The 14250-nt window shown below is 42.0% G+C and overlaps 1 protein-coding gene across 1 annotated transcript; it reads left to right on the top strand.

Moving 5' to 3' along the window:
• Positions 1-52: 52 nt before the first annotated feature.
• Positions 53-14250, top strand: TMEM209 (transmembrane protein 209; the record flags this gene model as incomplete). Its single annotated transcript, XM_082498235.1, is given in 16 exon segments — positions 53-83; positions 86-96; positions 825-964; positions 1080-1138; positions 2066-2197; positions 3190-3428; positions 3784-3988; positions 4924-5099; positions 5784-5855; positions 6982-7078; positions 8009-8134; positions 8592-8689; positions 10689-10803; positions 10893-10990; positions 11628-11701; positions 12830-14250. Coding segments are annotated over 16 exon segments (1728 nt in total). The 3' UTR covers positions 12885-14250.

Genomic DNA, 14250 nt, shown 5'->3' with positions numbered 1-14250 from the left:
AAAAAAAAACAACCAGGCAACATGTTCTTGTATAAGTCTTCCAGTAATCCTGATGTTAACTGTTTCACCACTGAATCATTGTACAGTAAGAAGCAGGTAATGTGATTTGGGTTTTGTATTTTTTAAATTTTTTTTAGGTAGTAATGTACAGTTGGAAGTACTTGTCCCAAAAAGCAAATTATTTATGTTCCAAAGTAGTGAAGAATTATGTGACAAGTTTTTAAGCAAGTGGCAGAAAGGAACAGTTGCATATTTTGGTGACGGGACTGGCAGAAAAATTCACATGGGTTATTTCTTTCACATAAGGTGTTGCTGATCATAAAGGTAGCTACATTTCAGCTGTACTGAACTCAGAGGAGGTGGCTGTACAGACTGAAAATACTCTTGTTACCAACTGAAATGAGTGGGAATTTTCAATAGGAAAACTGCAGAGCTGCACAAGGCCTTTTGTTCCTCTGGCTGCCTTTGGCTGGAGAAGGCAGGAGCTTTGCCTCTCACTTCTGAAGGAAGTTATTTTTCAAAAATGAGGTTGGAATCGGTCTGTGTCCTCTTATGTGCACCTCACTAGAGAAGATGGGCGTTGTTCCTCAGTAATGAGGTGATAGTGCTGACAGTAGAGTTCATCAAAGAAATATTACCTATCTTTACTGGTAAAAAGGAACTGCTTTTTCTTTAATATTCTAAACACGACTCAGTGGCTAAAGTTAAAGCACATTTATATTGTTCATTTTGGATTAATGCCTTTTTATCATGTCGTGCTGACTGAGAATCTACCTGTGTAAAAGTTGACAGATTTTGTCTTTTTTCTGTGTTTGTTATTACAGACAATGACACCAGAACAGAGTCCCGCAACTTCCCTCATCGACAGGACCATCAAGATGAAGAAGGAGACTGAAGCCCGGAAAGTGGTCTGGGCGTGGGGACTCCTTAATGTGTCTGTTGCAGGCATGATATATACTGAAATGTGCGTTAGTTGTTACATCTGATTCAAACAAGCAAAGCGTTCTACTTCATATACCCCTAAATATTTCTTGGGACTGAATAGTTGCAAAATGAGAACTTCTTGTTTTTCTTTTCAGGACTGGAAAACTCATAAGCTCGTATTACAACATCACATACTGGCCACTCTGGTATATCGGTGAGTTGCTGCAGCATTTCAATTAAATTTCAGGGTTCTGTTCTTTTTTTTTTTTTCACTTAGAATCATAGAATGGTTTAGGGTTGGAAAGGACCTTGAAGATCATCAAGTTCCAACCCCCCTGCCATAGGCAGGGACACCTCCCACGAGACCAGGTTGCCCAAGGCCATATTCAGCCTGGCCTTAAACACCTCCAGGGATGAGGCCTCAACAACTTCTCTGTGAAAAAAAAAAAAAAAAACACAGCAAAAAAACTTGTCTGTGGTGGTCGTTTTTTAACTAGCCTTTTTTTTGTTAATTTAAACCAAAACTTTGGTTTGCTTTCTGTTATCTTCCTTGGAACTGTTGGAATTTCATCTTTTATAGTGACAGGTAAGCAATGTTAACAGCTTTCTTAGATATATTATGAAAGTTCATGAAGAACTTGTTAAACAGATTTGATGCACCAAACATGTGGAGAACACTGCAGATTTTGCTACGGTGTTGTACTGTGTGGGCGTGGATGGCATTTCACAAAAAGTTTGTTTCGGATGACTAGACTCTAAGCTAGCTGCATCAAATACTATTAGAGGATGAAGCAAGAGAGGGAGAAAAATCAAGAGATCAGCAACAGATGATTTGAGGGAAGGTGATTTTTGAGCACTGTAAAACTTCATTGCAGTAGTTTATGTCCTTTTTTAGAAAACAACTGTTTTTGAAAAATCAAGTTTAGTGATATAAATTAGTTTCAATATAGCAAGGAAAATTATCTCCAATGGTTCTTACATAAGAAGGCGAAGAAATCTTAGACACTTCCACAAATTAGTACTTACTGATAGCGTTAGTAATGAACTATTTTTGATGGGCATGTGCCTGTTTTTGCAAATAATATACTTTTTATTATTCCCCATGCTCAAGTGATGGTAAAAACTTCTGTGTTTCTTCTAGAACTTGCACTTGCATCTCTGTTCAGCCTGAATGCCTTATTTGATTTCTGGATGTACTTCAAGTACACAGTAGCACCGACAAGCTTGGTCATGAGTCCTGGCCAGCAGACCCTGCTGGGGTTGCAGAATGCAGGTGGGTGTAATAAATATCTCTGGCAGTCTTTTTATTTCTTTTTTTTGTTTGTTTCGAGACAGTATCTTTCTCAGTGGCAGGATTCTTTAATGAAGTGAGTTCTGAATTACTGACACAAGCGGTAAACTGAATTACCCGCAGCATATTAAAATTCACAACATCAAGTGGTGGTTTGGTGAGTGTTTGTGAGAAGAACTGGAGGGGAAACAAACATGTGGTGAAAAAGGACAGGATGATAGCAGCTGCTGAAGGACAGTGAGAGACTCGAACACTGTGAGGCTGAACAAGGAATTTGTAACCTATACATGGAACTAGGAGCAAGGCAGAGAGTGCATGTTTGATAGTTTTGATATCCTACTAATATCAATGCTGGGTATCAAGAACCAAATTAGAGGGACAGACAGACCTTCATGTGAAGTCTGAAAATGACAGCGCAGAGAGCATTAATTCAGAAAGCTCTTAAACATCAGAGCAAAGTTTTAACATACAGCAGAACCTGACAAGGTAAATAAACCAAAAGCAAAATGCTAGCGTAGTAATATTACATGCTGCTAGTCTGCCCCTAGAAAATGGTACGCAGACAGGAGTAGTGCCGTGTCACCGAAGTTCAGGGATCTCATGTGTTTACTTGCACAGATAAATTTAAGACATTCAGTGTGCTAAAGATGCATAAAGTAGGCAGGTACAGCAGCTGATGCAATAGGTTGGAGAAGCCTCTGGGGTTATGCAAAGTGCCTGGTAACATTTTACTGAAATCTGAAGCTGTAGGATTTGTACTGAGTTGTGGTCATGTGTCTCAGTCTCTTTTTTTCCTGTCAGTGGATTAACTGCTGAGTTCTGTAGGGGCCAGATTTTTCTAGTGCCCCTTCTAGCATCTTTATAAAATTGCCTTAAGATAGTGTTGTGTATGCATTTTGTTGTGCGTTGAAAAGGGGGAGGAGAGTTTGGGGCTGCTGCATCCACAATGCTAATTCTGTTTTTCCTTACTGCAGCGGTACAAACAACTCCACCACGTGAGCTTGCAGCAAAGAAAGTCCTGTCTTCGACGCCTTCTCCTCCGGTCCAGGGTCAAAGTGTGCTGAGTTACAGCCCGTCCCGCTCCCCCAGCACCAGTCCAAAGTTTACTACCAGTTGTATCACAGGGTACAGCCCTCAGCTACAGGCTTTGTCAAGCAACAGCGCTTCTTACGGCAGTGCTGTAACCTATTCACCAAGCAGCAGCTACAATAAGGTAACGACCAAGACAGTTCCCAAGGGTACAGTTTGGTCCTTGTGTTGTGCCATATGCTCTTGAAGAAGAGGAGCAGCCAGCGGAGAGTTCTGTATATGTGTGTTTGCTCCTTTTGCAACCTAGATGCAAATTTGTCGTATAGCAATTTGTCCTTTTTCCCCAGTGTCATTTCATTTGTTTTAGAGTGGCTAGTTTGTTTCAGAGCAAAGCAAAAGTAAGAAACCAAAATGTAAATACAAAGGAGAAAAATAAAAACAACCCAAACCCCACGTCTTTTATATTCATGTCATTTACAAATCAAGGTGCAATCCTGTTTTCCTCAAATGACACAACCATTTGTTTTTATTCACCCAAGGTCTCCGGCTTCAGCCCCTCTCCCAGTGGATCACCATACCCCACAAGTATTGGACCAGTGGAAAGTGGTGGGCTAAGGTCTCGTTACCGCTCTTCACCCATTCCGTATAATTCTCCTACTGGCAAAGAAGACTATATGACAGATCTCAAGTCACTGGACACCTTCCTTCGAAATGAAGAAGAGAAACAGTACAGAGTTCAACTAGGTAAATAAACAAACTGATTTGATTAGAAAAGCTTGGTAAGGAGATGGTGTTGGTTTTATTAGAGATTGGCTTTTGCTGGTGAGAAAAGTTGCAAAGGATTCCAGCGTACTTGTACTAGTAAATAGAACCTAACTTGTCTATGGTAATCACCTGTGACCTTGGTAAAGGCGTCTGCTGACCATTTTAGTCTTCTGCTGAGTAATTAGGATGTGAGGTAGAACGCCATTGTTTGCACACGTCTCCATGGCTTAGGAGCTTCAGAAAGCTTTCCTCCAAAGTTTTCCTTTGGATAGGATATATGTTGCTGTTGCAGCATATGGAAATGTGTGCTGATTATTATTATATTATCTCTGTAGTGTGGTTGGCTGACCTTGATAAGATGATGGGCTTTATTACCTTAATGAGAGGGATGTCTTGTGGAGAGGGCATTTGAGATAAAGGGGGTGAACTACCTGCAGGCAGTTTTTGTCCTGCGTAGGGACAATCAAGATAGGGGTGAAATCAGTGTTTATGCACACTGACTCTAGTGTATGTATTCATGGCAGTTCATGTTCGTGTCTCTTGTCAAAGCCTTAATATACTGACATATTGCCTGTATCACAGTATCACAGTATGCTAGGGATTGGAAGGGACCTCAAAAGATCATCTAGTCCAATCCCCCTGTCGGAGCAGGAACACCTAGATGAGGTTGCACAGGAAGGCGTCCAGGCGAGTTTTGAATGTCTCCAGAGAAGGAGACTCCACAACCTCCCCAGGCAGCCTGTTCCAGTGCTCTGTCACCCTCACTGAGAAGAAGTTTCTTCTCAAATTTAAGTGGAACCTCTTGTGTTCCAGCTTGAATCCATTACCCCTTGTCCTATCTGTATCTGTACTGCTGTTTCCAGAATTCCTTGGCAATAATTGTACATGACTGTTTAATGAATGAATCGTTTCAGGAAGTTCAGATTCCAGCTCTCCTTCCAGCAGCCCAACTTTTTGGAACTACAGCCGTTCCATGGCAGACAATGCACAGATGCTGAGAAAGTTCCAGTATCAGCCAGCTTGCAGGTCCCAGGCTCCGTCAGCACACAAGGACGATGCTGATCTGAGCTCAAAACAGGCTGCAGAAGAGGTAAATTCGGAAGCAAAGTGGGCAAGAGGGAGAAACAGGGTTCTAAAATATACAGCTTTGTGCAAAGGTTTGGATTTGAGCTGTATCAAAAAATGTTGGAGAAATCCTCTAGCATTTAACTGACTTCATACAGCTTCACTGTATGACTTCAAATTCTGAATTTTAGTTGGAAAATGATTTCTGCATTAGAGAGGAAGGCATACTCTGGATAGCATACATGTGTGACATAAAAATTGAGTTGAAACTGATCAGTGGAACAGCTGAAGGATATAAAGCTTAAAGCCTTTACACTTGCATCTGAAAGAAGGCTGATGCAAAGGAATACAATTCTTGTGGCTTCAATTAAATTAGATCAATTTTCTTTATTTCCTGCAGTAACCTAATGAAGCTTCCCATTTAAATACCTCTTAAATCAATCCTATGATTCCAACCAATTTCATCCTAATAGAGCAGAGAGCTTAAAACTGAATTTGGGCTCACGCAAGATGATTGTACCACAAATAGAGAGTAAGAGTGTCATATGTGAAGCTGCTGTAGAAGTCACATGATGCAGCCATCAGATGTCTAAGAATTTTGGGGAAAAGTTGATTATGTGCTGTAGTTGGTATCAGAATTTGTTATAGACCCTAAAAACTCCTGGTATTCTGTTAAGTTCTTCTGTGTACTTAATAAACCTTTCCATAGGTTTGGGCACGGGTGACAATGAACCGACAGCTCCTTGATCACATGGATTCCTGGACCGCTAAGTTCAGAAATGTAAGTAAGTCCTGTCTCTAAGGACTGCCTCGTTTTTAAGAACAAGTGCAGCAGAGTGGAAAATCACCTCCGTGTCCCCAGTATGCCGAAGGAGGTGGGAAGAATTGCAGTGTCTGTTTGAGGATTGGGATGGGCTGGCACAAGGAGATAAAAACACAGTATGCTTTAAGAGCGGGCTACTGAGATGCATTTTCGACAAGACCTCAGTGTTTTGTATTTTGAAAACGTCACAGTTGTAAAGTTCATCTACCTTTGAATGACAAACCAAAGCATCTGGGATATGACAAGAATTGGTTTTCCTTGCTGTAACTCAGATTGCTAAATCGATGTTTCTGCAGTATTTCTAGCTCATTCTTCTGGGCTCAAAGCATGGAAAATTCCAACCCAAAGGTTGACCTTTGAATTTCAGACAGTCCCAAGCGGCGTAATAAAAAGCAAAAATAAAAACCTTGGTCTTACCAATAGGAATTGCTATAGCAGAGGAGACTTAATTGCACACAGTGGCAAAATAATTAGCAAATCTAACTTTGAATTATCCCTTCAGTCATAGCAACTATCAAGTATGTAGTTTTGCTTGTGGGTTTTATGGTGGGGTTTTTTTTGAAGTAATAAGATTGGTGAAAAGCAAAGATTAGTATGAGATCCACGCCAGATTCCTGAGCATCTGTTCCTAAACCTAGGGCCAGCTTGCTTCAGTTCCCAAATTCTGTCACGTACAAATCCCACACGTAGTGTTTATCAGCTCCCTGATTTCCTGAAACAAATGTGAGAGGGAGTGGACCCATCAAAGTATAAACTATCTTTATGGAGGGAGGGCTGTGCTTCATAATACCCCTGTCCTCATTGTTGAGAAAAGCTTTATCTGATACTTTCTACAGATTTGTTTTTGTGACTCCTTTACGTTGAATTTTCTGGCCTTTTAGAAGGTATTAAGAGTCATCTAAACTGCCTAACTTGATATTCTAACTTAATTACTTTCCTCCTTGGTTGGCTTCAGTGTTTCAGTTGTTAAGCTTCTTTGTGATTGTAACAGTGATAATTAGTAGGATGTAAGCTAAAGGTTGGGATTTTTTTTTTTAAATTTTTGTTGTTTCTGACCTGTTGAATTTTCATTTTTCTTTCCTAGTGGATTAATGAGACTATTCTCGTGCCACTTGTCCAAGAGATCGAGTCTGTGAGCACTCAGCTGAGAAGAATGGGGTGTCCGGAATTGCAGATTGGAGGTAGGGATGAGGCTTTGGGGTTCCAGTGCTGGTTAGTGGAGGGCCGGCCGCTCCATAGCTGGGGCGTTGGATAGGTGTTACGTAAATCAGATCTGTTTAATATTACCGTCCCATTTCTGCTCTGTATTGGTGTAGTCTTTTTGCACGGCGTACATTTCATTAAGCTGGAATGGTTCTTCATAAGACTTCTGGAGATATTGATGAATTCACACTGATGCTTGTCTTGTATAAAATTCATAAGCCTGTTTGATTTTGGTTTTGTTTTGTTTTGGTTTTTTTCTTCCCTAAACTTACAGCTGGGGAACTAAAGGCTCAAATTATCATTGATTATTGAACATTAAACTGTCAGAAATCATTACAAAGATAGATGTGCTACAGTCTCTTAGTGTCTCCAGTCCTGTGTGCTTTTCCAAACTCTTCCTTAAAATCAGCTGCTTTCTGAAAGAACTACTTTTTTAAATTTTGATGAGCTGGAGCGATCTGGTTTTCATGTCATGATACAAAAGTGAAGAAACTGCTTCTCTTGTTGCTTCAGATTTATGTCCCCCTAACCAAGTGGATTTGATGTGCTGCATTTAAATTAAATCCACCTTTTGCGGGCTGTTTGTTGTAGTGTCACCTCAAGAGCTGCGTCTGTTGTGATGCTTGCGGAAAAACTGATGGGATGCTGGCCTTGTCCCCACCTCATTACTCTCCCTCTGCTCTTCGAAGTAGAAGTTGGTCCCTTGTAGCTTTTATATTCTGTGATGTAAAGCAGATGTCTACTACTGCATTGAAATTGAAATGAGTGGTTGGGGTAGTGTCACATGTTAAATGTTTCTAGGACGTTAAATGGGAGAGCTCTTTGTAGCAACACCTGGAAATAAGGGAGGCTGTTTGGAGTTCTTTGGTGGTCATAGCTGACCTGCACTCGCTCTTCTTGTGTTCCAGAAGCCAGCATCAGCAGCCTGAAGCAGGCAGCACTCGTTAAAGCTCCGCTCATTCCAACTCTGAACACTATAGTGCAGTATTTGGATCTTACACCAAACCAGGAGTATTTGGTCGAAAGGATCAAAGGTATGTGGTGTCACCATATTGACTTTAAAACATTTTGTTACCACAGTCAAGTGGTGGTGGTGTCAGACGTTCCTTCAGTGGAGATGTTTGAGGCGTCATGGCAGGGATGAGAGCTGCTTTTAAGCAGGAGAGATGTTTCTTTGTAACTGTCCTTTTTTATAGTGATATAATGATGCAAGACTTGGATGTAACTTTACGAATGTTTTTAAGAGCCTTATTTCTCATTTTCCCTCTGCGTGCTTGGGGTACAAAGTGCTGGATTTAATCCCTTCATTAACTAAAAATAAAAATTATCCTGTAAATTTACCTCCCTGTATTATTATCTTTACAAGCATTTCATTAGCTGAACTTCCTCTATTTTATACACTGGAAACACACGTGAAGCCACTGAAACTAGCATAAAATACTGCTTTCATACACTTTCAACCCCCAGTAACTGAATAAATGTTACTTTCAGAGCTTTCTCAGGGAGGATGCATGAGTTCGTTCCGATGGAACAGAGGAGGGGATTTCAAAGGCCGCAAGTGGGACACCGACTTGCCCACTGACTCTTCTGTAAGTTTTTGAAACTTCTTGGTACGACAGCATGAAGTGGGTTGCCTTTCAGCATAGATTTTGGAGGGAATAGCCAGTACGTCTTTCGAGGAACATGGTAAAATCCTGTTTGCATCACTTACACCAATAATCTCGTTGTAGTCAGTGAGATTCCACAGGGAATAATGCAAATGGGATTGGACACGGCGTAGATCACAAAAATGCAATTGCATATCAGTCTCAGGCCGGGCTCTTACTTAAACTCCCCTGAAATGTCTTTCAGGTCACTATGGAGAGCAGCCTGGCAGGTGGGAAGCTTGTTGGGGCAGTTCCCTTGCTATGTTTTTCAAAAAGCCAAATGTTTGCCTTAACCTATCAATTTCTAATGCAAGGAAAACCTTTCACCATGTACTTATTTTCCCTTGCTATAATGGACAGAGGAAAAAAACGCAGATGGAGTGGCACGACTGCTGTTTAATTTGGTAATGTTTTGTGAGAGATCTGAAGATGTTGCATGTCCTACTTGAGATAAGAGTTATAGTGATTCTTAGTCTGTTAATCTGAAAGGTCGGGGGAACAGCACCTCAGTGTAAAACAATGACTTGAAAATTCAACTGAGGTAATTAAAATAATTAAAAGGAAAACCACAGAACAATTCAGGGAGTAGAAAATGGGCTTTACAGCATAAGTCTTCTGTTGAACTCTGTATCTGAAAGTAGAGTTAGGGCGATTTCCCCCCCTGTAAATAGATTTTCAGTGACTTGGGAGAATAAAAACCAGGAGATCTGAATGTCAGAGCTTCACAACTTTGCTAACAAAGATATAACGAGATTCAATTGCTGGAAGCTGAAGTTGTACAGAATCAGTCTTGAAATAGGATTTGATTTTCTGTTGGTGAAGATGATTAAAACGTTTGGTAGTGACTGGCCACGGAGCAACTCTTAGTGTTGCGACAGGCAGCAGAGTGAACAGCTCAACAGTGTTTAAAGATCTTGAGACGGAGCAGCGCACCCTGGAATTGAGTCTTTTATCAAAACCCGCTGGGAGAGGTGGTGTTGGGCAGTATATTAAACTTTTAAGAATTCTGGGAAAGAAGTTTTGATATAAGAGATTAAAATAAATATTTGCCATGAAGGTTTGTCATTAATTTACTCAAGACAATTACTATTAAAAAAACCCAAACCACAATTTTGCATTTTTGTTAATCACGCTGCAGGTAATACAGAGCTGTGATTTCCAAGGTACATCTCCCAAACTTCTTGAGGCTTCTGGCATTTAGCCCAGAGAAACTTTTGTTTTGTCTGTGAAACAGATCATACTATATATAATGAATGCAGAAAGTATCGGATTACAGCTAATTTGGTGAGGTTGCCCACATGAAATGCTGAGAACTCCCCAGGAAGGGTTAAAACACAGACAGCAGGCTGTGGTGTGGTTTTCTGGATACTTGTTCTCAGACTGTATTTCAAAATTTTGGCATTCTTAATAAGACTTATGGCCAGCTCAGGTTTTTCCAGTGATTTTTATTTTACCTTTTATGAGGAGAAAGGAGAAATTTGTTCGATACGTGTAGTGCCAGTGAAGCTGTAATTTGATTTCATCTGCCCTTCTCGGTCGAATCCTCGCAGCTCGTACAGAACCCATCGCTAAAACAGATGGCTTGGAGTTCATGGCCCAAATATGCTAAATAAGATCTGTGACTTTGCCAAATTCTGCAAGATGCCAGGATAAAGATGCTTGTACATGAACTAAGCTTCTGACATGCGGCATTGGTTTATCATGTTGTGACTGACACTCTTTCACTTACTGGAAAAAATAAACTTGCCTTCACCTAGTGGTGTGCCCAGACTGCTGAAATCTCTGCTTTAAGCACTGATCTTACTTGGGGTCCTAAACATAGAGGTTAAGTCAACGTTGCAACCACAGACTATCAAATACTGTAACTAATGCCTGAGATGATGGCAAAAAAGCTCCTGTATCTTTAAGGACACTAAAGTGAGATTTGTTTTTCTTCACCCAGATCATTATGCATGTGTTCTGCACTTACCTCGACTCCAGGCTGCCACCTCACCCCAAGTATCCCGACGGCAAAACCTTCACTTCCCAACACTTCATTCAGACACCAGATAAACCAGGTACTGGTGCTCACATTTACCTTCTTTGCTTCTTGGATCACAACAGCACCCTTGAAATCCCCATCGTCTTTTAAACTTTTCGTTTGCAGACACTTCAAATGAAAACGTGTTTTGCATCTACCAGAGCAGCATCAACCCGCCCCACTACGAGCTGATCTACCAGCGCCATGTCTACAACCTGCCCAAGGTACAATGGTGGTGGTGATGTTCTCCTGCTGCCAGGAAATCATTGACAGGTCTGATTTGGGATTTTTTTTTTCAGGAACTGGCCACATTTATTGACTGGCCCAATGCAGGAAGTAAGCATTAGCTTTGTCTTTGACCATGACGTGGTACTTAGTCTGCTACTAAATAATAGCTTTACTATCTATTTGAGATACATAAGTACCTAGGCAGTAGCTTCCTCTTGTTTATTTTCTGACAATTTATCATAAAATACCAAGTCATGTAATCCCTGATGTGCATTGTCACCCCTTGAGGCCTGGTGCTTGTCCGTAAGAATTCTGGGGGGAGCTTCCATTCTCAAAACAGTGAAATTCTTCTGTGAATTTTCATTTTGTATTGATCCTTGGTTGTTGCTGGATCTATGCTTTCCAAAAAACTCTGGCATTTAAAGTATTTGGAGATGATAATCCAGCCAAAAGCCACGTCTGGTCTTTTTCTGGTATTTACGTAATTGAAAAAAGTGAAGAATTAGGGCAAAAAGCCTGACAACCCTCCCTGGAATGCCACTTCATGTCTTTATGGTCACTTATTCTACCTGAAAAAATGCTGTGATTTCATGTTAGTGACTCAGTTTCTAAATTCTTTTCCTGTGGATTCAGGGCAGAAACAACATGTTCCACACCTTGCTTATGTTTCTGTACATCATAAAGACAAAAGAATCCGGGATGCTGGGGTAGGTACCCAACGTTACGCATCATCATGCCACATACGAGATGTGAACTGAGTGTCCTGTTTCAAAGTCCCTGTCTGAAGGCACCTCAAACTGAAATCGCTACAGTGGGGTGATAATATGGTCCTCCACGTGGGTCAGGGTGATCCCAAGCACAGGCTGAGTGGAGAATGGCTGGAGAGCAGCCCTGAGGAGAAGGACTTGGGGGTGTTGGGTGATGAGAAGCACAACATGAGCCGGCAGTGTGTGCTGGCAGCCCAGCAAGCCACCGACATCCTGGGCTGCATCGCCAGCAGTGTGGCCAGCAGGGAGAGGGGGGGGATTGTACCCCTCTGCTGTGCTCTGCTCTGGGGAGACCCCCCCTGCAGTGCTGCCTCCAGCTCAGGGGCCTCAGCACAGGAGAGACATAGACCTGGTGGAGTGGAGCCAGAGGAGGCCACCGAGATGCTGGGAGGGCTGGAGCCCCTCTGCTGGCAGGACAGGCTGGGAGAGTTGGGGGGGTTCAGCCTGGAGAAGAGAAGGCTCCGGGGAGACCTCCGAGCCCCTTCCAGTGCCTAAAGGGGCTCCAGGAGAGCTGGGGAGGGACTCTTGATCAGGGAGGGGACCAATGGGACAATGGGGAATGGTATTAAACTGAAAGAGGGGATATTTAGATGACGTATTGGGAAGAATTTCTTGACTGTGCGGGCGGTGAGCCCCTGGCACAGGTTGCCCCGAGAAGATGTGGCTGCCCCATCCCTGGAGGTGTTCAAGGCCGGGTTGGACGGGGCTGGGAGCAACCTGGGCTGGGGGGAGGTGTCCCTGCCCAGGGCAGGGGGGTTGGAACTGGATGATCTTTAAGGTCCCTTCCAACCTGAACCATTCTATGATTAATGGTGTTAAAATCATCTTGTTGTTTTAAAAAATAGCAACTTTTTTGTAAAATTGGATAAATCTTACGTGTGTGAGCAATAAAAGCAATGTCTGGGTTCCCCTCCTTTCTGGAAGAGCCACGCTCAATTTGCAGCAACGGACAACACCTGCCTGCGCGTTAAAATGCTGAAGTGTGGAATTGATAGTTTTTCATTCAGTGTTTTAAACAGGGCCTTTAATTTACTTGCAATTTTTTATGGTAACTTTTATTTTTTGCAGGCGTGTAAATCTCGGTTTGTCGGGAGTCAACGTTCTGTGGATTTTTGGAGACTAACATCTCCAGCAGGATGCCGGTTCAGAGGAACGATGCTCCTCTGGCAAGATGAACCAAGCGGCATTGTTCCATTGTTGACTTAAACACGGACTTAACTATGAAAGGGGATGACTTAAGCTCTGCTTTGTGGGCTGAGGGGAAGTTTTTGTAATGCCTGTGCAGGTTTGAAAATATTATTTAAAACATTTCACTGTAAAAATGCAGGTTCCTCTTTCTGGCTCCTCACCTGAGCGGGGTGGTGCCCAGCCGCGAGCAAGCTGTCACCTGGAAAGATACAGCAATTCGGCCAATTTCCAGATCCAAGAAATTCCAGATAGGCACAAGAAAAGTCAAGTCATCAAGTTTAGATCCGTTTTGGTTCATTTTATTATGAAAGATAAGAAAAACATCTTTTTTTTTTTTTTTTTTTAATCCCTAGCTGTTAGTGTCACTGGGTTCGCCGGCCCCGCGAGATGTGCTGGGTGTCTGCGCTGCAGGTGGGAGGGAAAGGGAAAACCATGCTTGACTCACTGGTTTCAGTAAATAAGATTTTATTTTTTTTTTTTTTTTTTTTTAACAAAATAAGCGTGCCATCCAGCTTGGGTGCTCTTGTGAGCTCTGAAGTACCGAGTGCCTTCAGTACAGCCACTGCGTTACCCTGCCTTTGCTTCTTAATTTATTTTTACAGCTCCCGACAGCTTTTTTTTTTTTGGCTGGTAACCTCTTATTTTGGGAGTCTTACGGACTGGCACATGGCTTCAGCACCTCGGCAGGGGACCAGGCTCTATAAACCCATGGACTTTTTTAAGTCATCGCTTTTGGAGATGTACCTTTTGGGGAAAAAAAAAACCAAAAACCACTTTGATTTGTTTCAAAGAAGAGATTGTTCAATATTTGTCAAAAAACTTTTTATATAAGGGGAGGGGGCATGAAGAATCTGTTGTAAATTCTGACAAATGAGCTTTTTAGAAGTGCATGTGGTTAGTTTAACTAGTTATTTCTTTAAAAAGGGGGTGAGAATTCATAAGCCCTGAGATGAAGATCTTTCTGAGCTGAAGATGAGGACATCGCCTTGTTCCCCTCTGTTTGTAAACTGCCAAAAAAAACCCTTGTACATACAAGACGTGACAGTTACACTGGCTCGTTACCACGTGTTTTCTTATGATACTATATTTTTGTACTATATTTTTTACTGCCGGCCTCAGGCGGGAGGGAAGAAAGGAATTTGTGCTGTGCCAGGGAGAGGTCTGCTTGCTTTTTATCTCTGTGGGAGGGAATCTGCTGGTTTTTGGTGTGAACCAACTGTTCCTGGCGACTCTGGGAGGCGCAGAGATTTTCCAAGGGACTTGATAACAAAATGGCTCGTTTGGTTCCCGCATTAAATGAG

Source organism: Vanellus vanellus, assembly GCF_965231255.1.
Source record: "Vanellus vanellus genome assembly, chromosome: 1".
Classification (NCBI taxonomy): Eukaryota; Metazoa; Chordata; class Aves; order Charadriiformes; family Charadriidae; genus Vanellus; species Vanellus vanellus.
Note: the sequence above shows the minus strand (reverse complement) of the source record. Positions and strands in the feature narration are given on the sequence as shown.